Below are 26,887 nucleotides of genomic sequence, written 5' to 3'. Positions count from 1 at the left end.
TCACCAGAGTGGACTTTTAGAAACACATGAGACTTTACAGGAACTTCACTTTTTTAGGCACACAATGGAAATTCAATGTATATAGAAGCTTTAGCAGTTTTGTGAATTTTAAAAAAAAAAAAACACATGAACGAAAAAGAGAAATCCATCCAACAAGGTAACATTTCATTCACAGTGCCTTTGCCAATATTAAACTGTACAAGTGAATGCAAATGCTTACAGATAGGACATGCTTTGCTGAAGCTTGGCAAAAAATCAAATTAGAACACACATTCCTTCAAATTCTTGCTGCCATTCATGTATCAAATTATTGTATGTGCATTTAACTTACAGTGCAGACGGACCAAGAGTATTTTACAGTATTTTACAGAGTAGCTCTTGTATCTCTATCAGTTTTTTCTGCCAGTCATTCATTTACAGCTTAGTTGTATACAATGTCTTAGATTATTTATTTTACAAAACTGGAATCAATATACACTTTTTTTCTTAGTAACAGCTTTTACCAATAAGCTCGATATGTGAGAACTTTTAACTATTTGCATTTTTGCAGCTTCTACAAATTAAACTGTCAGACGTGATGCATGAGCGAAATGCTGCTTGGGCCAGGCACGCAAGTCAGGATTAGAATCTGATTGGCTGAATTTTGGACAAAAACAAATTGACCTCACTTATTCGGAAAGCAAAATCAATATTCTATTTCTCCATGACAACAGAGAGTCTCAAAAACCCAAAGAAGTTCTGGGTGTCCATCAAATCCTTGTCTGCCCAAGTTTTTAACTTCACTCCTTTTACTATAAGAGAGGTCACAAGGGCTTTAAAAGAACTCAGTCCTAGGAAACCAGCTGGCCCAGATAACTTAACTGGCAGTGGACATTATAGCTGAACCCTTGTGTCATATTTTTAACCTTACTTTGATTTCAAAACTGTTTTATGTGAGGAAGTCTTGTTCATTTTGTCTGTGTTGTTTGTTTTAATGTAACTAAGGCTGCCCTCTTGGCCAGGTCTCCCTTGCAAAAGAGATTGTTGATCTCAATGGGACAATCCTGGTTAAATAAAAGCTAAATAAAAATAAAAAAATAAAAAAAACTTAATAAATTCAAAGCCTGACAGTCCTGCTGTTTTCACAGTTTCTACCTGTGATGGAAAATAAGCATTAATATCAAACCCATCAGTCTATAGAGCTAATGTTGATTTATACATAATAACTACAGTCTGACTGTTAAAGTTTCAAGGCTTTATTCTCTCCAACTATATTATTCTAGTAAAGCGTTCAATGTTTCTGTCCACAGAGAGCACTGGGAGAGTTTCCAGAGAAGGAGCTTCAGCTGCAGCAGATGGAGGTCCAGGGTCAGGGAGTTTTGGAGAGGACTTCACAGGAGGGACAGGTCCACATTCTGCGAGACATGAAGCGCCTAAAAGATGCCTGGTTGGTCCTGTACAATATGAGTCTGAACCTACACAGGTACCTAAGAAAAGAGGGCAAAACAATGATTCTCTAACTGTCACTGTTGTGTGTCACTGGTCATGTATACAGATTCTATTCTTCAGCATTCTCCACCAGTCAGAGATACTTTGCCCAGCCCATTTAAATCCTGTCTTTAATGTTACTTTAATGTTTTGGAAGTTACCAAGACACATTGTATGATGTCAGTGCGTTAATATCAACAATGATGCTTAAGGTTTTACAGCTGGAAACTTCTAAGAACGCGTATGTTTTCTCGTTCTCTCTCTACTAGGCTGCTGAACAGCTCCACAGAGCAAACCAAGACTGATGTCGCAGATATGTATGGAGTCTGGGATAGTTCTGCAAGAGAAGGAAGCCTGGAGGGAGAGACAGGAGAGGGGGTGTTAATGACAGGGCAGGGCAGATGCACCCAGGGTTATGGTCCAGGCCACATCATACTTGCTGGACAAGCTGAAGCACGTCTCCTCTCACCAAAGACAGCCAAGGACCATGGGCACTCCTTTAAGAGAGATGAAATAGATTCCTCTGCTTGGAACATTCTCAGCAAAGCGGGGAGTCAGGATCTTCCTAAAGACTCTTCTGCTAGTAGGGATGACACTGATGGAGACAGAAGGGGAGCATTGTCCACACAGGCCAGATATAGTGAGGAGGAAGGAAGGAGCTCTGGAGATGACAACATGGAGGCAGGGCTGATATCTGGAGGAGGAGCATTCACGCTATTTAGAAGAGATTCAGCTAAGAAACCATCAACAGCAGTCCAACCCACAATGGTACAGTATAGCTCTATTTTTTTTTAAGAGTACAACATTTAAACTATATATTCTGAAGTCACTACAGAACATATAAATCACATTATTTGTCTGGCTATAGACTGAATTAGGTTTTTTCTAAACTTGGCATTTTAGTTTAAAACATGCAAGATATAGTAAATGTGGTAGTGCTTTAGGAAGCCTCTTTTCACATGTATACAGAATATATGTCTCATATGAGGGTTTACAATAACAGTATAGAGATGCATCCCTAAAATATGCAGCCACATTAGGAAAGAAAAAACACCAGAATAGAACTTCCTCTTCCTTGATCTCCTGTTGCTGACCTAGGACCTAGGAGAAGCAGCTGGAAGAACTATAAAATTACATTATAAAAGACAGATTCTTTTTAGGTATGCTTAACTATTACAGGGAGCATAGTGACTGAACAGAGTCAATGTTAGCTTCTTGTTGTTGTCCCATCTTTGTCCAGCTTGCATATCTCTGCCTATGTTTCCATTTTTTGTACAGGTTGTCAGTGGAGTTAGGAGGCTGACTGCTGATGCTTAGTGACTGAGGCTGGCATGTGTTTTGTGTAAGTTTTATGACTTTGTTGGGTTTTGCAGGAGAGCATATCTAGAAGGAAGGAGTTTGAAGCCTGGCTGTCAAACGAGAATAAACTCCTTTCAGGGATCATCAACACTAAGGATGCAACACTCGGTGCCAAAGAGTTGAGGATCAAACAGGACACACTCAAGGTGAGTTTCTTTTGTTTATGACAGGACAAGACAGGAATGTTTTTATGTCACATTCTGATATATGAAGGAACCCTGCGTGAAATACAGGCATGTGATCACATAGTGGGAATTTCAAATGCAGCTGCAGATTTTTGGTGCCGTCTTTATATTGTGCCAACCAGAAAATGGGATTTCCTGATTAAGAGATCTTACTTGGTGAGCATGTTGAGCGGCTGTCATGCATGATAGGTGCCTTAACAAAAACCACTACAATATACGTAGATTTAGAAAAGGTTTAAACTGAGAAGTCAGTGAAATATGTGACCATTTTCTCACAATAGCTATACCCCTTCTCCACACAGGCAGTTCTAGATCCAGAAACTGCTAAATCAAGGTCTGTGGCTGGGATTTATGGAAAGCAGGGATTCCGACCCATAACCCATTATGACCCATTATGACCCACAACACAAACTTTGTGACTGTCATTAGAAAAACAGAGCTAGTATTTAGACATTTAGTCTGCCAACTCCAAAGAGGTAGAAGAAGAGTTACCCCACTGGCCATCCAATCTACCCAGTATCTCCTGACCTGTCACTTTTGATATACATAAACATTTATATATATTCTGCCTGCCAAATATTACTACACTGAACAACCTTAATGGCAATTTGGAAACACTCTGGATGTTGGAGAGAGATCAGCATCCACCTGTGATTTGTAGTGTCACTCTAATGAGGGCCTTGTCGCTGACAAGTAAACATATATATAAAAATGTATGACTTATAGTAGGACTTTTTTATTTCCTTTCTACTTTTGTGATGATTGTGATATAAAGATCTTGTAGGAGTACATTCAACTTTGTTGCACCACAGCTCTTCATTCATTGAGGCACTTCTGCACAATTGCTTTGATGCTTTACTCTCTGATTAGAGAAACGAATGAATAGGTGGGTTGGAGTGCTTTTTGGTTGACAAGTCTCTTTTTTTGTGAATACTACAGCATCCAAGAGCAGAATCATGATTTAGGGACCAAATCTGTGATTTGTACCAAAGCAGTTCAAGTGCCCTACCAAGTTTCAGGTTTTAATGCACCACAAATTACCTAGGGTGAAGCCTGCATGCACAACAAACAAAAAGGCATCAGAATTGGAACCAGACAAGCAAGAAATCTAACTGAACATCTATTCAAATGGTAAAATAAGTCATTGTTGGCTGGTAATGACTTTTAAAAATGTTCATTATGTTCCTTCTGTCACTGAAAATGAAGAAAAGATTTCTTGGATAAAGCGAGCCTGGTATTACTTTTAAAGATTTTTCACATCAGTGCCTACATTCTGCTGACTGACTGTGCACTTTTGACACTTTTATCCTATTTTATCCAATTTCCCCTGGATAATCAACATTTATATGCAACACTTGATAAATGCAGGCCATATTGTGTCAGCAGAAATGTCAGTGTATGTTTCTCGTTTCCTTAAGTATTATGCACACTTTTAGCAAAGCCTGAGACATCACCCAGGCAAAAGCTAACAGGCTGTAGCACCACATGGTTATTAGACAGTTGCAGATGCAGATTTGAAAGACCTTCATTGCATCAGCAGACACCAGTGGAATTAGTTTCCACAAATGTAAAATCTGTTTACTAGTGGATAACCCTCTAAATTCTACATGATTACTTTGTCTGTATTTACTAGTCTGGTAATAAAGTGGATTAAATTGCAGTAGAGGGTGTTTTGGCCCTTTGGCAGTTGTTGATCACATTGTATACATACCATACATATGTATGGAACTAATAACGACATGTCTACACCTCTCACTGTGTATAAACAATGTATACACGAACATCACAGTAGCTTATGGTGTCACCATCTGTAGTTTATGTTCTACTTACATTTTTGCCAGCAATGAATCACCCACATGAGATAATGGCAAGGTCTGGTTTTGTACAAATGTATAATTAGGTTAAGGGAAAAAGAAAACTTAGTAACTTAGAGACTTAGTAACTGTGACTTTACTAAGTAAAAAGTCCATAACAAATAGGTTTTACATGATTTCAACGCAGTTATTCTAAAGCTGAGAAAAAACCAGAGCATGATTTTAGTCTTGATTTAAGGCAGTAAGAAAGCCTCCCTTCGTTTCAATTCAAATGAATTATTTATATAGTGCATTTTACCATCAGAATAGTCTCAAAGCATTTTACAGACCCAGAGCCTGAACCCTCTTAAGAGCAACAGTGGCAAGAAAAAACTCCCTTTTAACAGGAAGAAACCTTGAGCAGAACCCAAGTCATGAGGAGAACCTTCCTGCTGACAGTCTGGGTAGAGGAGGAGAAGAAGAGGGAGACAGGACAGAGAGGAAGAAGGAGAGAGAGGAGAAGAAGAGGGAGACAGGACAGAGAGGATGAAGGAGAGAGAGAGGAACAAACATGCACAAACATCATGCAGAGAACAAACATGACAGGCTGTTGATGTTGTCAAGCAAGAGGAAACAGTGATTATATTATAGTGGACATATATATATATATATATATATATATATATATATATATATATATATAGTCAGTTATTAAATAGTAATAGTAATTTAATAGTAACTAATTAAAACAAGGATGAGCAGCAGAGACTGGTGAAGTCAATGAGCACTGGAATATTCAGGGGCCGGACTGCAGGTCAGCATGCAGGTCTGGAGGCAAAGACCTGAAAAGAGAGAGAGAAAGGCACAAAACTAAAAGGAGGACAGCAAACACAGTTTATGACACAAATCACTAGTATGAACCAGACTAATGAGAGAGGAGAGGTGAGAGGCGGATTTGAGGGGACAGGGAACTCAGTGGATCATGTTTGTCTCCCCCGAGTGGCCTATGAGTGTAGTTATGCTTAAAGTTAAGAATTTATGGGCCCTATGATACCTGTTATACCTGTGGCTGAGGCCATGTCAACAGTAGTGAAAAAATCATTTTCCCCCAAGATTTTAATATGGTCATTAAGTTGTTAACTGTAAAAATCACAAATGTTACCTCCTACCAACAGGGTAAACCACCAACAATCAAGAATGCATGATTATGTAGTGCCATGGCTGTGCAGTCAAAAAAAGTGTGTTTATAATGTAAGTCTATGGGACAAAATGGGAGAAAAAAAGAAAATCCAGTGCTGTGCAAAAACTAATAATGCAATTAGGTCAATTTTTTTACTGATGTTTGACATGACCAAGACTGTAATAAAGGTTCAAAAGAATCCAGTCCACATTCACCTTTTCTATTAAAAATGAGCCATTTTGTGTTTTTTTTTTTCAATTTTCAGCACCACCCCTTATAAAATTGGCGATTAAAGGGTTAAAATCTTGGGGGAAAATGATTTCTATATATATATATTTTTAAAACCGTTAAAGTTAGGGGACGTTTTTGTCCCCGAACAACACATTAGGGGGTAAAATTTGCCCACAGTGTACCGTTGACCTATGAAAAATTTTAAAATCATATTAACAAAATTTATGTAAAATTAAGCTTATTGAGGAAAAATGATTCAATTTGTCCACATATTGACAAAGTTATGGCCAAAATAAACAGAAAAATTTCTCTCAGAGGACAAAAATGTCCCGAACAACACATGAGGGTTAAACCAGCCCTACACACTATGCTTTAGTGTGTAGGGCTGTGTAGGGACCAGACTTAACAGGTTTTAAGTCTGGTCTTAAAGGTGGAGGTGGTTTCTGCCTCTCGGGCCCAGATTGGAACTGGTTCCATAGTAAAGGTGCCTGATAGCTAAAGGCTGGTCCCTTGAAGGTAAGACTTTGGGTCGGCTCATACAGGGTCAACACCTTAAGAAGCTAGGAACTCAAAGCCAGATGCAGAGGTGCTTTAAAATGGATTTTGTTATGACTGTATACGCTTGTAGGCTTAATCTGTGGAAGGTAGTGGTTTTAACTAGCTTCTAATGAGGTGAAACAGATTACCGGTAGTGGAATATTTATCATGATAGATCATGAAGAGCGTCATAATGGGCTGTTCATTATAGTAGATTTGACTATGACAGGGTGATGGGGGCATCTTCAGTCAGTATTTTGTTGAATGAAGCATAAATATGTAGTGAGTCACAATCAACCCCACTTTTTATGTCTGCAGCTATTCTTAAAAACAGCAGAGAACAAAGCAGGCCTATGTAACATAACATGTGGACATGAAGCCTTTACACAGATGCTTAAGTTAAACCTGAAAGTCAGTATAAGTGGAGACAGATTGACTTGGGCAAAGCCTTACCCAGTTAGTAAATCAAGCTGGATCAAGTGAGCTTATTGGATTTGTGTTGGCTTGTTCAGGGTTACTACGTGTAAACAGCACTTTCTTTATAAAGGTTAGTTACATTCGGTCTTTGGGAAGTGATTTTGACAACACACTTCCCAAACTTATAACGGTCTGCTTTCCACGTTATGGGCTGATCTGCTGAAATTACAACATAATCTAATCAGGCAATCACTACAAAAAGTGAAATGTGTTGTGTCCTTGTGCAGGGTCTGAGGGCTAGAGTGTCCTGGGGGCAGGAGCAGTTTCAGCTGCTGCTCCAAGAGAGTCAAGGCTGTGAGGCTGATTTCACAGCAGCAGAAGATGCAGATCTGGAAGAACTTCGCTACCGCTGGATGCTTTACAAGTCCAAGCTTAAGGGTGTAAGAGACATCAGAGCCAGGACCGGTCTAAAGGTGAGAGCAGAACTGATCATTGTGAAGGCGAGCCTACTGGCACTGTTTCTTAGACATCAGAGTAAGTGGAGCACCACAAGTCACACTCTGGCTCCTCACAGTCAAAAGCTATTCAATTAAAATATTATTATATATATAGTAATTTTGGCCTCCCTGTGTTATACACAGTGTTAAATTGAGATTTAAAAATAAAAAAAAGAAATATTTCCTCACTGACCACTTGTCAAAACGCATTACACCTGAAGCACAATATTTGAAATCTGTTGAGTGCTAAAGGTGTGTTGTCTGTTTGAGCCTTCACTTTTATCTCTTTGAAGTGCAATGTAGCTTTCTTTCCATAAGGTGGCAGTGTAACATTATGTTAATCCTGGCACTGTGAAAGAGAAGACATAACTCTGTGTGATATTCATCTGAAATGACCCGGGTCAGTGTTCAGATAAAAAGTCAGCAAAAGTTATTTTTGAGTTTATCGTAATTATCCCAATGAGTGTGTATCAAGGCTAAAATGTGGGGTGACTTCAGTGTTGTACCCCACTGCCGTAACCCTGACACTGCTGTGTCACACTGTCTGATTTTTGTAACACATAGTTAATGACTGATACATTTGTCTGCAGAGAGTCCCAGCCAAACAGGAGGAGGCGGCCACTGCAGCATGTCTACAAAAGGTAATACATACACTCAACAAAAATATAAACGCAACACTTTTGTTTTTGCTCCCATGTTTCATGAGATGGACTTGAAGATCTAAACTTCATTCCAGATACACAATATTACCATTCCTCTCAAACATTGTTCACAAATCTGTCTAAATGTGTGATAGTGAGCACTTCTGCTTTGCTGAGATAATCCATCCCACCTCACAGGTGTGCCACATCAAGATGCTGATCTGACATCATGATTAGTGCACAGGTGTACCTCAAACTGCCCACAATAAAAGGCCACCCTGAAATGTGCAGTTTTGTCTCACAGCAAAATGCCACAGATGCCACAAGCATTGAGGGAGCGTGCAATTGGCATGTTGACAGCAGGAATGTCAACCAGATCTGTTGCTCGTGCATTGAATGTTCATTTCTCCACCATAAGCCGTCTCCAAAGGCGTTTCAGAGAATATGGCAGTACATCCAACCGGCCTCACAACCGCAGACCACGAGTAACCACACCAGCCCAGGACCTCCACATCCAGCAGGTTCACCTCCGAGATCGTCTGAGACCAGCCACTCAGACAGCTGCTGAAACAATTGGTTTGCATAACCAAACAATTTCTGCACAAACTGTCAGAAACCGTCTCAGGGAAGCTCAACTGCATGCTCGTCGTCCTCATCGGGGTCTTAACCTGACTCCAGATCGTCGCCGTAACAGACTTGAGTGGGCAAATGCTCACATTCGATGGCGTCTAGCACGTTGGAGAGGTGTTCTCTTCACGGATGAATCTCGGTTTACATTGTTCAGGGCAGATGGCAGACAGCGTGTGTGGCGTCGTGTGGGTGAGCGCTTTGCTGATGTCAATGTTGTGGATCGAGTGGCCCATGGTGGTGGTGGGGTCATGGTATGGGCAGGCATCTGTTATGGACGAAGAACACAGGTGCATTTTATTGATGGCATTTTGAATGCACAGAGATACCGTGATGAGATCCTGAGGCCCATTGTTGTGCCATACATCCATGAACATCACCTCATGTTTCAGCAAGATAATGCACGGCCCCATGTTGCAAGGATCTGTACACAATTCTTGGAAGCTGAAAATGTCCCAGTTCTTGCATGGCCAGCATACTCACCGGACATGTCACCCATTGAACATGTTTGGGATGTGCTTGACCGGCGTATACGACAGCGTGCACCAGTTCCCACTAATATCCAGCAACTTCGCACAGCCATTGAAGAGGAGTGGACCAACATTCCACAGGCCACAATAGACAATCTGATAAACTCTATGCGAAGAAGATGTGTTGCACTGCATGAGGCAAATGGTGGTCACACCAGATACTGACTGGTTCTGAGTCCCCAGACCGCCAATAAAGCAGAAACAAAATGCACATTTCAGGGTGGCCTTTTATTGTGGGCAGTTTAAGGTACACCTGTGCACTAATCATGATGTCAGATCAGCATCTTGATGTGGCACACCTGTGAGGTGGGATGGATTATCTCAGCAAAGCAGAAGTGCTCACTATCACACATTTAGACAGATTTGTGAACAATGTTTGAGAGGAATGGTAATATTGTGTATCTGGAATGAAGTTTAGATCTTCAAGTCCATCTCATGAAACATGGGAGCAAAAACAAAAGTGTTGCGTTTATATTTTTGTTGAGTGTTTTGTTGAGTATATATCACTGTACTGTATTTCACACTATTGTACCATGATTAAATGATACACTGCTTCCAAACAGCTTAACACAGTTATTTATATTTAATTTGATTAATACTTATTAAGTATGAGCCTGGGTTCTGTTATTGTTGTCCTGTTTCTGTTGTAATCTGTTTTCTAGTACATCCTTTTTTCCCTGGTTACTTTGGTATAATTGTATTTCATGGTTTCTTTGTTCTGTTCCTGACCTCCCTTGTGTGTTTGTAGTTGTGTCTTGTGTTTCCCGTTTCCTGTCTTGTGTTTTTGCATGTTTTACTTACTAGTGTTTTCCCTCCATTTGGATTGCTTGCCCCGCCCTAATGTGTCTCACCTGTGTCTTGTTACCCTCATGTATTTAAGTCCTGTGTTCCCTATCGTCCTTGTTGGTCCATTTGTTTGCTGCCATCTTGTATCCGTGCTGCTTTCTCCTGTGTTCCAGCTGTTCTGCTGTGAATTCCAGTTTCCTGGTCTCCTTGTGGTGTGTTTGTCCCTTGGTTTAGTTTAGTTTCTTCTCCCTTTTTCTCTTTTTGTACTTTGTGATTTTTTTTGGACTTGGGGTTTTTGGATTTTGGATTTAATTAAAAGTAGGGCTGTCAAAATTAGCTTGTTAACACGCTTTAATCCATCATAACAATTAAATATTTTAACACAATAACTCATCTGCAGCGCAGGACGATACCCTGGCTTGTTGTCTAGGGGTATGATTCTCGTTTCTGGTGCAAGAGGCAAGAGGTGTGAAGCAGTGCTTCACAACTGATATAGAATAGTAGTGGTTGTTTTGTGCTTTTTGCCCTACAGTATGTTTGTACATCTTTTCTGAGCAGTATGACATCTCCTTGCTTCCATGGCACCTTCATACTTGTTTGGTAGGAGGGATTTTTAGGGTCTCGACTGATTGTTTTGTTGTGACATTATGTCAAGTAAAAATGCATTACATCCATCTTTTAACACCATGACAACATTTTCTTGAGTTTAACATGGGGTCAACTGAGGTTGAAGGGGTCACTGAGGCCATATGCTCTTGTAAAATAATAATAATACTCTTGTAATATATTATTTTTTCATATATTAATGTATTAAATTTCCATCCAAAGTTATGTCACTTTCTAGCCTTTGTCAGTGTTGATCGACTCATTACCTCTACAGCGGCAAGCCACTAGGGGGTGATGTTTAGGCTTCATATTTGTGAGGCTGTGTGGGGGAGGCTGCTATGTTTTTAGCACACCTAAGACAGTGGGTGACAGCGACGTCACAGAGAACATGAAGACATTTAGCTGAAGGAAAATTCCTCTGCCAGATTCTCTGGCTTTGGATTGATTGGATCATCTGTGACCTGTTCACTATTAGACCAGGTGGAAAGAGCTACGATCTCAAAAATAAACTGTATAAAACTCATGAGAAACCAGACTTCGGAACACAGTCTTTGGAGTCTGTATATCATGTAACTTCAGCATGATATATTCAGGCTGGGGTCAGTCACTTGGTTGTGCCATACTATCCTGTCTTTGAATGAATATGAGATTTGAGGCGGAAGTAATGGCCTAGAGACCCCACCCTCATGGGTTTTAGAGCTCCTTGCTACTACTCAATGAGATTTTTGTGGGGTACAATTTCTGGGCACCTTCTTGAAATATAACAGACCAGTAGTCTTTTCTAAAGCCTCAGAAAAATGTATTCTTCCTGTGTAGTGAGGGATTAGTGAGGGATGACTGCAGACAACTTTTTTGATGTTGTTCTGTTTTAAACCTGTGTTTTTTTGCATTTGTTTTACATGTTGTAATTTCCCAGACGTTTTGCAGGGTTTAAACCTCCAGAGACAATTTGGATCATAAAAGATAAACACAATTAAACTGAATTTAGTTGAATTGCTGAACACCTGACCTGACCACCCCAGTCTGGCAGAGTCAAGCATTCTGAAGCAGCACCCCCAACGCACCATTCATTTAGTAAGCAGTGTGCAGTTTAAAGAATGTCACAACACACCCCCACCCCAGCCTTCTGCACCCCTTTCAGTGCTCAGCCCAAGCAGCCCTCCTCACATTCCGCAGCCTGTTCACATAGTCTTCACTGACAATGCTCCTGCTTCAGGAGGACTGAGCCATTGTCCTTCACTAGTGCCATTACACATACTGTAGCAGCCTGCTGCATACAGTCCGCTTGTCCTCAGTAACTGAAGTACTGAAATGATTATGTTTCTTCCTTTGGGAAAGACAGGTGTCCTGGTGCTACATGCCTGAGATCAGGTCAGACTAAAGCAGGCTTTCTTTGTAATAGAGTACCTTCATAGAAGAAAGAAATGACCAAAGGGGAAGTAAGACAAGGATAACATGGGACCACACACTCAGACAAGAGACTCTGTGTCCTAGTGTATGTACACATTGGTCTGCCAGTGATGGTTTAACACAGATATATCACTATATGATGACCATGATGGCCTAAACATGGTAAAATGGCCTGTCGGTGCACATGTTGGCATACACATGCTATTCATACTTATACCACTGCCTGCTCAGGGGTAAGCAGATTTTATTTGTAAAGATTCCATACAAATAAAACTGAATTATAAGCATCCACTACAGCTCATCAAAGCTTCTCCTGCAAGTATTTAGATCTTATTAGATTAGTAGTAAACCTAATAATGTGTAATGGTATTGATACCACAGTATTTTGCAGTACAAACTGTCAGTCTAACACATTATGGATTCCCCTCTCCTGATGTGTCCAGTGTAGGACCTGTGTCTTTGCAGCCAACTGTTTGGTTTTACTAAGTATTGCCAGTGAAGCTGTATGACTCAGTGTTCAGCGGGTGAGAGATGAATGTAGGCGGTGGACATGATTCACGAAATAACCAGCCTGCAGGAAGAAGAGTGTAGAGGCCTGAGCTGAATCAGTCCACTCTGGTACATGATGTTTCAGACTGTGTGGGGGAGCTTCTTCTGCTTTCATCTTGTGATTGTGCAGATTCTGTTTACTGGCATTTCACCTTCATTGCATATTTGCCACTGTACTGTCAGGAAAATGTATGAATTCTAATTTTTCCTTTAACGTCTGAGCTAATGATCAAGCTGTTCATCAACTCAACAGGAGTGGCACACATGTACTGAGAAAGAAGCCTACCTTTTAAAATCAGGCCCTATCCATCCATCAGTCCATCTTCACACAGCAGCTCGGCCCCAGATCAGGCCTACAGGCCTTTACAGCTGGTAGTCATATCTTTGCATATCTCTTCACTCTAATCCACTCATCCTCCCCCTACCTTTCCACTCCATCAGTCAACATCACCACAAAAACAGCTAACTATATCCACCCTTGCCAGCTTCTTGCTGGGATTTCAACACCTTAAGTTAGCACAAGCTTAGGTGGTGGTTAGTAGGAGAAGAATGTGTCTGTGTCTAACTCTGCATTGCTTTTGTTCTTGCAGAAACCTGGGCTGCTGCAGCGGGTGTGTCGCCTGGCTCTTCTCCTCTGGCTGCTCCTCCTGGCTCTGCTGCTCCTGGCCTTCCTGCTGCCCCTCATGGATGAAAGCAACAGCTGTTCGCTCTCCAACAACTTTGCCCGATCCTTTAAAATCATGCTTCGCTATGATGGACCACCACCCACATAAGAATACTCCTCTTCTCGAACAAATAATGTAACATCTGTTTTCTGTATTTTGTATACCTAAGGTTGAACATGACATATGTAGAGAGACTGAAACAGCCACACCCCGCTGTCCTTTAAACATGTCACATGTGTGACCAGACCATATAACCTTCGGTAAACTGGTATGCTGGACCTTTTTAATGCGAGTCATTATTGCATTTAATCCTGACACCAAAACCCACTAACTGAGGTTTGTACTTGCCTTGTAGCCAGTTAGACACAGGTGACATCATGAATGAAGTAACATATGTTTTGACAAATTCAATCTATGCATACACCTGTGGAGTATCTTGATCCAAAGGCCACAGCAGTAGAACTGAAAATGATACTGCCTTGACTCATGTTTCTTCATGTTTTTACCACAACTGGAACGTCTGGACTTTCTGATCGCTTCAGCTAACGTTGATGATATGTAGCAACATAAAACAGCTTGTTTAAAGAGCACCTTTATTCAATCTTCTAGTAGAGAGGGACTTTGCCTTTTTTCTATTGAAATGTGGCCTGTATTGGTCCCAGTCCAAATCTAGACAGAGACCACGAGTCCTGGGTTTGCTGTGCATTATACTACATTCATGATAACGGCTACACAGCATATACGGGTGGATGTACAGGGCTATGTCAGTGGTCACCTTTGCTGTGTGTGTTTGTTTTTGCATGTCCACATCTCTCTTCCTGCTGCATCTCTTTGAGAGGACAGTTTTAATATGTGTGTAATAATATTTGCAAAATGTACTTGAAAGAACCAAAATCCTTTAAATGTACTTAATGTATAAGAGAGCGAGCCCGCCAGGAAACCAAAGAGAAGGATACAATCTGAACAAGTAATAATATTGCCTTATCAATATGCACCTTTCTTATTAAAGCTTAGTGTCAAAGTCTGTTGCCTTTTACTGCACTGTTGCAGTGGTCTCTCTCCCAAACTAAATCTGGCCACATGAAACTCATAAGATACATTTACAGGGTGCAAATGTGGAAAGAGTAAAGTGATGCAGCTGAGCTGAAGTGAGTAAATGTCTGAAATAGGCCCCAGCTTCTCTTGGCTATTGGAACATAGGACAGGTATGAGTGAACTGGCAGAGTACAGTAATACATCATAACAGGCTTGCACTTGTGTCTAAACCACAGTGGTCAGCGCCATGAACTACCGGCAGGTTAGGTTTGGCAACGCTGAGTGGCAGTCTGACTGATTAAAGTTAGCCAGTGATAGACAACTGCTGCTCTGCTGTATTGCCAAACATCTGGTACATTAGGTTGGGAAAGCTAAGGCAAAAATAAGTAAGGGTTCTCTAAAGTCATGATCCGTTCTAGTAGCTCTGTTAGGCTAATCTGTTGGATTCTCATAGTTTGCTAATGTCAGCTGTGGGTTAAAGGTTTCTGCCATTACCTCGGCCCTGACGTTTTCTTGGAATACAGTATGTTCTTAATGTTTTTTTCATGCAAACCCAAAATAACTCTTATATCCTGCATGCTCGGTCTTTTCACACCACGCACACGCCACTAAAAATAAGCCCCAACGCTACCTTCCCTTTTTTGGTTGCTGAATGTTCATGTTGTCTTGGCAACTGGGAACAAATCAAGTTAATGTACAGTACTTTCCTGGTGAGTCTTTGTTTGGCTGTAACTTGTCAAGAAGCACAGCATGGGTTCGTTTCAGTGTTAAATGCAGCTTTTGTTCAGTTTAGACGTACGGTGTCCCATGAGGAAGAGACACAGAGTTTATGTACAAGCTGTGTTCAGCTGAAGCAGATGGGTGCTTTCCCTCAGAGATCTTCCTCTTTCTGATTTGTAAGAAGAAATATTTTAATATGATGAATACACAATATTTAAATTCATTCTAAAGCAGCTGATGCAGTCTAACTTTGTATGATAATCACTGATAATGTTTCTCATTTGTTACGTTGTTGTGGGCATGTATGGAGGGACTGTTGCTTTGTTGTCCTGCTGCTATAGAGTGTGTTGCTGAGTGATGGCGGCGCTGATGTGCAGTCATGTTGAAAGTCTTTTCATTTTATTTTCACAGCATAAGGACTCACAGGCACACGCACAGAGCCAAAACAGTGGGGGGACACCAATAATTATTCATAAACCAAAAACACTATATAATTCACAAACATGCTTATTGAACCACGAGAGAGAGAATGGTTCAATATGATATTGAGAAGTAAGCACACGAGATGTTTACATAGATACATACAAGAAATACCCACATTGACAATTCCTAAATCATAGCAAGTGCCTAAAAGACTTCACAGAGGCTGCCAAGACTATTAAATATTATACAGATATATGATATATGTTATATGCTCATGTTGTACTTCTGGATGTAATGTACCGTATATAGACTTTAACAATCATAAAGTAGTGTTCATTAGTGAAGATTATCACGCTGATAAAATGTTTAAAGGTCATAAACTATTGTTAACCACAGAGTTTCTTTTCTTAATAATCCTGAAGACAATGAAAAAGCATTAGTTGTATGTTATTTATTCTTATTAGCTGAGAACCTTACTTCCATGCTGGTCTTTAGAAGGAGCCTGTAGATTGTAGGAACATTAAGAGACATTCAGGTTCCCTTAGAGATCGTAAATACTGAAATTCTATGGTGAGGCCAATCCATTGGCTCCTCAGCAGCATCCTTTGTCTGATCCCTTCTCTGGCTCTGCACTCACTTCGTCTGGTTTTGTACTTTAGGCTTACCAACTTGAGGAACTTCAAACTGTTGCTTTTACAGCTAATATCGCAGTGTCCTGCCCATTATACGTAGAACAGACTTTCAGTTGCCACAGACACAGCTCGTTGTTGCTCTGTGAGAGAATATGCTTGCAAATACCTACTCGACCAGCTGCTATGGAAGCATACTAACAAAAAGAATTCTTGTCTGTCTCAGTTTTGAAGTAGATAATACAAGGTGGTAACCAAGAAAATTTGTGAGGAAAGTCTCTCTGTCCAGCTTTAATTATGTCATATCTGAAGGCAACATCAACAATGGGAAAGGAATCCCTACCAACACAGATGTTAGGTGTTAGATGCACATTGTAATGTACTTGTGTTTAAGTGTAGCATCTTGAAAGGTGGGATATTCCACTTTGTGGACCAATGATGATGTAGCACTGAATGGAGGGCTGTGTGGGGTGTTCATGGCTGACTCCACCTACAAGGAAACCCATACATATTACTGAAGGCACAGCATGGCCTTAAAGCCTGTATATGCTTTATGTATGCTGTGTTAATCAGCTGTACTCGGAGCCATAACATATATATACTCTAAGCTGAGCTGCATAAAAAGTTACGTTGTAGTCATATGACGATGGATTGCCCTCAGTGGCACGGCTCCTCATTGCACTCTCTGCCCTGTGTTCTGTTGTGCATGTGTCCCTTTAGTAAAGCCTATGCAATATCCAGACATGAATACTGTATGATTCTTTATGCAACGTATGAAATGACTTGACCTGAACACAACTGCTTCTTTAGATGGAGAAGAAATATACCAATGTGATGCAAAGCGGTCCTACACACTGTGTGCTTTGTGCACACACCAAAGTGTTCATGAAGTCGTGTTTGTGTGTGTTTTGTAACTTGATACTGTTTCATCCGACAGTAGATTGGTCATTATATTTAACCATATAAAATGTTTTACTCTGGAATCTGTGGTGCGTTTTGTTGTTGTTGAAGAACATGATTATTTGGGTAATGTTATCGCTGAGCTCAGTCTCTGTTCTTTGATGGATCTTGTTACTGACTCCCTCTGCTGCATTCCACTTCATCATGTAATCTCTATGCCTGTTTTTCAGAGTGTGTTGAAGTGTGTTATTGCTTGTGTATATGTGTGCACAGCCTCCTACGCTGTTGTCACCTCGGCCTGCCAGCCAGGCCCGCCGAGCTGTGCTGCAATCTGGAGCTCACATTTTGCCAAAAACATGGAGCAGAAATACCAGAGCAGCCTCCTATGAGGCTCCATTTGTTTTTTATAAAAGTGCAGCATTTCCACAGAAAGACCTGTTTCTAATCTCTGACTCTGACAGCTCCGCTATGTCTAGACCAAGGAGTCTGTGTATGTTCCATGAAAGCTTTTAACAAGGTCTTTGAAAAACACCTCCTCACATCCTCACTTGAACTGACTTATAAGCCAATAATAACACGTCACATGCAAAGGAAAAAGCTTTTTACATCAAAAATATGATGGTTGTCAAAGCAACCAACTGGTAAACAGTTTATTTTGCAGTTTATGGCTTGGTTAGCCTCAGCAACTGAACCTGAGCTGTGTGTGAACCTGGAGTCAAACAAAATGTTCAACTTTAACTCTTGGTCAGTTACCATGGTAATCGCACTGAACATGGACTTCTTTTAATTTCTGCATTTATTTAGTCAATAACTGCTTTATTATCAGAAGTTGTATCATTGGCAAAAGAAAAATTAGATTAGATACCACACACACTCACTGTAATCTATAATATGTTTACTATACACATGGGGAGGGAGGGCTTATAGCAAAATCTAAACATTGAGAAAATACTGTGACTGGACATTAAGGCAGTTGTCAGGTCAAATCACATAGATAAACAGTAATTAATGAAAATGTGTTAATCATGTCTGATCGCAATGATTTAAACATTTCTATCATGGTAACATAAAATGATGACTGACTGTGGAAGTATTTGACAGACAGGATGATTGTGGTGCAGCCAAATCCTCAGAATCCTCAAACTGCACTCAGTGTTGTTTAAAGTCAGTATTAAAGCACAGACTGCATATAGACAGCATTTTATCTTAAAGTATCTGTCAAAATCTGTCATTAAATACTGCTGTGAAGAAAATATTACCGTGTTCTAATAGAGCTCTAATAGTGTAGTGTATATGTTCAATACACACATTATTAAATTCAGCTTCAGCATCCTAACAACATATTAACAACATTTAATCAGGTATCAAACACAATGAGGTATTAAACTTATAATATGAATATTAATGTTGAAAACAGACAGGGCGTAGGAGTAGGAACCGACCTGTGGGGAATGAGCGTGATGAGATATCAGCCCTTATATCATGGGACGTTATATAAGGCTGCACAGTTGTCAGCTTTCCCACAACACATCACTGGGTGTCTTTGGAGTCTTTGTGTTGTGGGGCAGCAGCCCGAGCATGTATCAAGGTAACATCACATTATCTCAAGATCAGTATCATGCAGCATCCCCGGTGCTGGAGTGTGTGTGTGTGACACGGGCAGCACATGAACAGTGTTTAGGACACAGTGCAGTCAGCACTGAAGAGGACAGTTCTGTCACAAGGAAATGTAAGACTGCACTCTGCTAACTGAATCCACGGGAGCAGCTGTTTTTCATGAAGCCTCACCATACAGCAATGAAATTATGCACAATATGATACTTTGTCTTTTAAATCCATTTTAACCTCAGGGCCAAACAGGACTTTGTCTGAGTCTCTTTAGTAAAGCACAGGAACACAGTAAATAACACATATTCTTATTTGTTTAGCTTGTTTAATGCAAGTGTATCTTACTTTAAATGGTCTTTGACTGACTCATCAGTTAACCAATTACACAAACATGATCCATCCCATCCGTATTTGACTGCAGAGTAAAGACAAAGCCGGCCTTTGAGTGAGAAACAGTCCACACCAGCAGCTGTGAGTGTGTTGCTGAGTATTTTCACATATCATTCAGCTGGAGCCCTGAGACTTCTCAGCAGAGCTTGGTCAAAAAGCAAAGGTCATACAAATCTTTTCTGTGACCTCCCCTATGTAGAGGCCAATTGCATGTTAAAGGTAGGGTAGGAGATTTTGTAAACTCAGTGAGAATCAGCCAGATTTAGAAAGTAAACACACTTTCTCTCGGAGCTCACCCCGAAGCCACGCCTCCCAACCAGTCTGTGACTTCGGCCATCATGCACGTACCTCTCTGGTGCACAGAGCAGGAAGACAGTGACAACCAGCCAATACTCTGTGCAGGGGCGCCTCGTAGGATTGGCTGATGTTTTTAGTGTTTTATAGCTTCCACAGATGATTCATATTCTTCTTTTTAAAGCGAAACTGCCGAACTAATCGGTTGCTATCGGATTGTAAAGAGAAGTTACACTAATTTAACAAAAATGCACATGGGAAAATGGCTCTATAGGGCCCCCTAACGTGTAGCCCCTCTGGCCAGTTTGACACAGGATCATGAAAACTGGCACGCATAAAAAAGTCTCTTGGTCCAAACCCAACAGGAAGTCCACCAATTCAGCTGAAATTCACTGTGTCCACTCAGGACACCATAGGGAATAGATGCATTCTAAAACTCTTTCAGAAGTGTTACGGTGTGGCAGGGGCGTGGCCTCAAAGTTGACCATTCGCCATTACAAAGGAACTTTGTATTTCTTGCAGTACCACCCAAATACTCCATGCAATGTGGACAAAATCTTACAGTACTGCTATGGACCCGAGTCTGAACAGATATATATGCTAAATTAATGATACGGTAATAGCGCCACCTACTGACAGCAGAACATTACTCTTGTGAACATGTTTTTGTTGTACGTCTCTGGAAATGCGAGGAGAGGAGGGCAGAGGAGAGGAGACTGCGATGGCGCCACGGATCGCAAGGTGTGTGAGGGCCCACAATGCTGCTTGCAGCTTTAATGCTGTATTTGAAACCTAAGTGTGACATCATAGAAGGTTTGTCCACTGATTCACATTTAACATGAGCAGTAGTCTGATTAAACTAAATAGACTAAAATAGAAGTGACTGCACAGCAGGACTAGACACCATGACCCCTGGGACAGTCACTCCACCAAGTGGATGTTACCCTGAAAAAGAGGGTGTGAAATATTGTATGTCCTGGCTGAAACGCTTCTCTTTCTGTTCTATGTCCCTCCTCTTCTCATCCTTTGTCCTGCGTCTTATCAGCTGGAGGGTCTCCTAACTGCTTAGGTGGGTCAGACTCAGTGGGACTGACTATTCAAAAGAAAAGAATTGAATTGAACTGAACTGAAGGTTTGTTAGTGTCCATTAAGTAACATTACAGTGTCGCGTACCATCAGTATCAAAAGGCAGCCATGACTGAGACGGCCGTTCGGGGACAGCAGTGATTATTTGAGAGGGCCGGGCGAGGAGCTTGGGCTTAGTGTTTGATTTGTTTTGGACAGAAGCCTAGTGGTGTGACATTGATTTCAAAAAGGGCGCTGCAGACAGCAGAACAATGCCAGACAAATCTCAGTTAGTACCATAATGAAGGATTACAAGAGCGCTACTGTTGACTCACAATCCTCTTTTGCAGTGGTAATAGACTTATCTAGGGAGCTGAAAAAGATGTTGATTTGCTTTCTGCTAGAAAAAGAACACTCAGACGAAGCTTCTCCTCATAAAACAAAAACAGAAAGAAAAGTCATTTCTTTAAGCCGATCCATTCAGGCAACGTCTCCAAGCAGCAGCACCTATTTTCCAAGACAGGTAGTTTTCCACATAATTATGGAGGGTCTTGGTGGATCATCATGTACTTGGAGTTAACCAGGAGTTGTCTATATATCTGCCAACATCCAAAAATATTTCTATTTTCATCTGTGTCACGCAGTGGTTGGACAAGCGCATAAAATGCAGTAAAAGTAATCGCTGTTCAACATTTACAAGTTCCAACATGTTCCACTCTGAAGTACATGAAACATCACCTTAGATGACTGCCCTACACCCTGATAGAAAGATAGCTAGATCTGGTCCAGGCTGTTCAGCTGAGCTGATGCTGATTTGAAAGTGAAATTAGTAGCCTGACAAATCAGCTCATGTACAGTATGCAAAATGAAACATGGAGCAGGTCACAAGTATTGTTTAGTACGAAATAGAATATTGTTGATGTTAAACTCACTTTGATTAGTTTCACTTATAACTTCATCAGAACTGGCACAGACTGAGATGTGGGTGCTGACTAAGCCTACAGGAATGACTGAAATTTGACTGTTAGATCTAAGATCAGACACACTGATCCAGCTTGGTGTTTAGATTTTTCTCGAACTCCATGTGGTACATGTGTGTGTGTGTGTGTGTGTTCTGTGTTGCTCTCAGTCTTCTGGATCCAAGCAATCAAACGACAGATGGACAGTGAGATGAACACCATGGCAGGGGCAGGAGGGGGTGGGGCTGTGTGTTTATGTGTGTGTATGATCAGGAAGTGTTGTGACTGGATAAACCTGTTCTGTATGCTGTTTATTATACTGTTACTATTGGCTGTGATTGTTATTTGCTATATGACAAATAAATATCCATCCATCCATCAACACCCAGACTTCCCTCTCTCCAGACTTCTTCTTCCAGCACTACCGCAGGAATCATGAGGCATTCCCAGGCCAAGTGAGAGACATAGTCTCTCCACTGTGTCCTGGGTCTCCTCCCGGTGGGACCAGAACACCTCCCGAGGATGGCCTCCATGGGGCATCCGAAACAGATGCCTGAGTCACCTCAGCTGACTCCTCTCTGGGTTGGAGGAGCAGTGACCAAGCTCCTTACCCTAGGAGCTCTCCTCCAACCCAGAGAGGACAAGTCATCTTTTTCAGTTGAGAACTGAAGGGTTAAAGAATTTTATTCTGCAACTTCAGCCTGGGTGAAACGAGTCCACCACTGACTCCTCAGCCTCACTTCCTCAGTGGAAGATGTGTTGGTGGGATTGAGGAGATCCAATCCAATCCATCTTTATTTATAGAGCACCTTTTAAAAGACAACAGGGTCAGCCAAAGTGCTGTACACAGCCTACCAAGCATAGAATAATTGACTAATAAAATAGAATAAAATGAAATAAAATAAATATAAGTTTGATAAAACATAGGAATATAAAACCATACAATAAAAGCACCAGTCAGGGGTAAGAACAATAAAACAAGTAAAAGTCAACAACTCAAACAGAGTTAAAAGCCAGAGTAAAAAGATATGTTTTAAGCGATGACTTAAAAACCATAAAAGAATCCGTCTGTCTAAGGTGCAGAGGCAGTTTGTTCCACAGTTTCGGACCTGCGTCCCCCCTGCGTTTTCTCTGTGTTTTTGGGACGACCAGGAGAGACTGGTCAGCTGACCTTAGAGCGCGAGCAGGGCAGTGGGGCTGGAGCATGTCAGACATGTACTGAGGGGCGAGACCATGAAGGGATTTAAAAACAAATAAGAGAATTTTAAAATCAATGCGAAAAGGAATCGGGAGCCAGTGCAATGACTTTAAAATCGGAGTAATGTGCTCACGTTTCTTAGCCCCAGTTAAAAGCCATGCAGCAGCATTCTGTACAAGCTGCAGTCGTGCAAGTGAAGCCTGGCTGAGCCCATAATAAAGTGCGTTGCAGTAATCTAACCGATTCGTAATAAAAGCATGAATTAAAATCTCAAAGTGATGCCGAGAAAGGAACAGTTTGGCTTTGGCCAGTTGCCTCAATTGAAAAAAGCTCGCTTTGACAGCTGCACTGATCTGAGCATCAAGTTTCAGGTTGGAATCCAATTTTACACCAACAACACCAACATTTCCCCACCTCCACTGTAAACAGTGTTGGTGAAGTTTCCCCATTTTGAGGCGCCGGACAGCTTGCCAGAATATCTTTGAGGCAAATCGATAGTCCTCCTCCATGGCTTCTCCAGACTCCTCCCAGGCCCAAGTTTTTGCCTCCAGAACAGCCCTAGTTGCAGCACACTTGGCGGACTTGGAGGACTTCAATGCCCATGTGGGCAATGACAGTAACACCTGGAGAGGTGTGATTTGGAGGTACGGCCTCCCGAACTAAACCCGAGTGGAGTTTTGTTATTGGACTTCTGTGCTTGTTACGGTCTGTCCATAATGAACACCATGTTCGAGCACACGGTTGTCCATTGCTACACTTGGCACCAGTCCACCCTAGGCCAGAAGTCAATGATCGATTTTATAGTCAGGTCACCTGACCTTCGGCCGTGTGTCTTGGACGAAGAACAGAGGGGCTGAGCTGTCAACTGATCACAAATATGTCAGTATTTATGTGGTTTGTTTGGGTTCGCATCATCTCCCTCACCAGCAGATTTCTGTCGAGCAGGTATCCTGCTGGGCTTGTGCAGTTTATGGGAAAATAAGGCTCGCTCAAGAAGATGACTTCCACATGCATAGCATACTGCATGTATGGACCCACAGGGTTATATATAGCCTGCTGTGAGTGTCTCGCTCCTGATTGGCTGAATCCCTGTGGGATGTGACTCCTGTCATGTAAGGCTGTTCCTCCACCAGATGAAGGACTAACCTTGTCTTCTAATGAAGGCGACCCTGGCTATACAGTAATGACTTCCTGTGCATGAGTCACAGACAGATGAGAAGGAAACAGCGTCACACACACACTGTGTTCAGGCTGCACATTTTATTTAGTTGAATAAACTTAGTATATTGTATATACCTGCCAGAGAATAAGAATGAGAAATGAGAAATCATGCAATGTGTTAAGATGCTATTTTATGTGATTAGAAAGGCCTGTTTATGTTTCTCTGCAGGCTCTGGTTTTCCCATGGTGTTCCTGACAAAGCTATAATTATACTTTATCCAGAATTGTTAATCATGACCAAGTCAGTTACTACTTACAAGTAATCCTGGTCCACAGTCTTGATTTTTAGCCAGCCAGGTGGATTAAGTGTAATGCCTGATGAATAAACAGGCAGTAGACTGAAAATAAAATCGCTGTTGTTGTTGTAGTCCATGCTATGAAAGCCATTAACACATCTTAAAATACTGTTAGTTTAAGAGGAAGTGGTATCTTTTACTCTGCTCTCATTAGCATTGGTCAGCTTTTTTTCAAGGTGTATTCTGCATTATAGTAACCTTATGTTTATATTTGGACATTATACACATATTAAAACTGATCTAAAATAACAGGAAACGATCCTCTCAGCTGAAATAACTTCTCACAGTAAGAACAGTGGTGATACTTTAATCTTAGAAACAAGCCACATCTTAAACAAACAGCACTACACCCTTGATTGTAGCCATAAAGAGACACATGGTCAATAATCTATGACACCTGCAGCAGCAACAGCCATCCTGTTGACATAAGGCAGGCTGGGGAAGAGATTTATGTTCATAACATCATCATCATGCCTCAGCAGAAATGGAGATGGTGGTAGCAATAAATACCAGCCCTTCAATAAAAAGGAGTGATCATCAAAAGTCCATAAAGTCTGAATAAAATAAAACAAGGTCTATAAAATGTATACGTATATGGTATATATACTTTATATAAACAACTTATTATTCACTTTTGCGATCCAGCTCATTTGTTTTGAGCATGTACAGCAGTGGGCCGAGGCTTTGAATCAATGTGTGACTAAATGATTGCTGTGGCTCTTCCTGTGCTGCCCTCATTAAGTCCATACAGAGGCTGTGTCTGCTCTCTGTACGCTGTCACCACACGGGAAATGAGGATCATTTCAGTGGAACATGTTTATGCACTTCTGACAGATAGTCATGTTTCACTTTAGTGAGGAACTACAAGGTGAAGGAGAGCTAGACACATTACTGAGCCAACAAAATGGATTATTGGCATCCTTTCATCTGTCCACCCACAATGCTAAATAGCATTTAGCATAGCATTTAACATAATGTTATGTATGCATCCATATGAATATGCTATTCTGGATTCTACCTGATATTACACAATACAAACTAGGATGTGTGATTGTAAAGTTGAACGGCTCACTACACTGTTTAATCCACATGTAGAAAGAAACACACAATCTGGGCTTTCTATAAATAAACAGATTTTCAGAAAGGGAACACATTTGCATGCTGACCCACATCAGCCCTGTGCAACTGTTAGAAGGTTATCATCTCCTTCTCTCTGTGCACCCCAGCCCACACTGTACTGCGGGGTGCAGAGGCTGATGTTATGTAACCATTTCGGAGAGCAAAGTGGTGATCCTCCCACTGACAACAGGATGAGCCGCTGAAGTGAATGTATCAACCTTAAAAGATCCTAATCTTTGGTGAGCTAAAATCAGCAAACTGCCGCTGGAGTAATCCATTTAAAAGAGGTCTGGCATATTTCACTGCTCCCAGCTGTCCTTGGCTACAATAACATTACAGCAATACTTCCATCAGAAACAGGCACAGTGAGGCACCTGAGTCTGAGTACTCATTGTACTGTCAACATGAGTAGTCAGCATACATTGAAATTGACTAGAGTTCCAGCCTAACAGTTGTCAACGTGTTGCAGTCATGTCTGCCCATACTCCTGCCTGTTCAAAAACTCCAGCCAATGAAAGTGATGGACATCCACCTACCGTACTACAGTCGAAACACCCCCCCCCCATCCCTCAGACAGTCTGTAGACTTTCATAATATGCAGTAAAAAAGTTTAAAAGATGTATTTTAGCAGATTATTATGGTGTCACAATTTAGATGACCTTTGAATTTTTAGAAAGTAGGTAAACTTTATTTATATAGCACCTTTCACAGACACAAAGTGCAAACACACAGAATTACTCCTCTGCTGTCCCTGTTGTCAGGATTTTTCCTGTGGCTCAGTCCGATGCTGTCCCAAGTACTGCTAAGAACTCCTGTTCTACAGTAGGTATCTCCGTGAGGATACACACACACGTGTCACAATGCAAATATAGTATAGTAGCTGTTGATAGCAGTGTTGTTGTTACTGACTCTGTTGTCCGGCCCATATGTGTCAGCCAGCCGTGTGGGAAAGCAGCATGCTGCTGATGAGAGGAAGCTGCTGCTGCAGAGACTTCAGACTCATTATGTGTGAGACGACAGGAAACTGTAACGACTGCCTGTTGTTAAATCACCAAAAACAAAACAGGAGCCTTAGGGCCAAGTAGTTCTTAACGTGGATTCTTTCACACACTAACACTCCTGCTCCTTCCAGTGGTGATGATGCAAATGTTGACTTGAATAGACAAGTGCAGTATATTATTAAGACTGCTCTGTCTCATGGCAAACTATTCATTTATGTTGGTGTTGATTTCCACACAGTAAAATGTGTAGTCTAGTTGCTTGTGTCTTCTCCGTCCACCTCTGGGATGTGACAGAATGAGAGTGCAGGCAGGACCAGTCAGTGTACGGGGCCACAGTGCTGAAAGCTACATCTGCAAAGTTTAGGACCAGTCTGCAGCATGACAGGCCATAAATGAAATAATGTGATTTATAATCTTAACATTTTGTGGAATCCAACACCTGAATGCTGGGAGAACAGACGTCCAGCCCAGCATTATACTGTAGAAATGTAGTCTCCACGTGTGACCTGCAGCTTACAGAAACCTAAATATAAAATATAATAATATAAT

At 41.2% G+C, this 26,887-nt stretch overlaps 1 protein-coding gene across 2 annotated transcripts in view; it reads left to right on the top strand.

The window, feature by feature from the left end:
* Positions 1-17,322, top strand: part of syne3 (spectrin repeat containing, nuclear envelope family member 3) — a 41,543-nt gene extending 24,221 nt beyond the window's left edge. For both annotated transcript variants that reach the window (XM_028394708.1, XM_028394709.1), the window contains exons 13-18: positions 1,290-1,462; positions 1,737-2,235; positions 2,841-2,972; positions 7,457-7,642; positions 8,257-8,307; positions 13,406-17,322. In XM_028394708.1, coding sequence (XP_028250509.1) covers positions 1,290-1,462; positions 1,737-2,235; positions 2,841-2,972; positions 7,457-7,642; positions 8,257-8,307; positions 13,406-13,588 — 1,224 coding nt within the window. In that variant the 3' untranslated portion in view covers positions 13,589-17,322. The remainder of the gene's footprint in view (positions 1-1,289; positions 1,463-1,736; positions 2,236-2,840; positions 2,973-7,456; positions 7,643-8,256; positions 8,308-13,405) is intronic.
* Positions 17,323-26,887: the final 9,565 nt, after the last annotated feature.

This window comes from Parambassis ranga, chromosome 22 (assembly GCF_900634625.1).
Source record: "Parambassis ranga chromosome 22, fParRan2.1, whole genome shotgun sequence".
NCBI lineage: Eukaryota > Metazoa > Chordata > Actinopteri > Ambassidae > Parambassis > Parambassis ranga.
The sequence above is the reverse complement of the archived record's forward strand: the minus strand, read 5'-3'. Positions and strand labels throughout refer to the sequence as shown.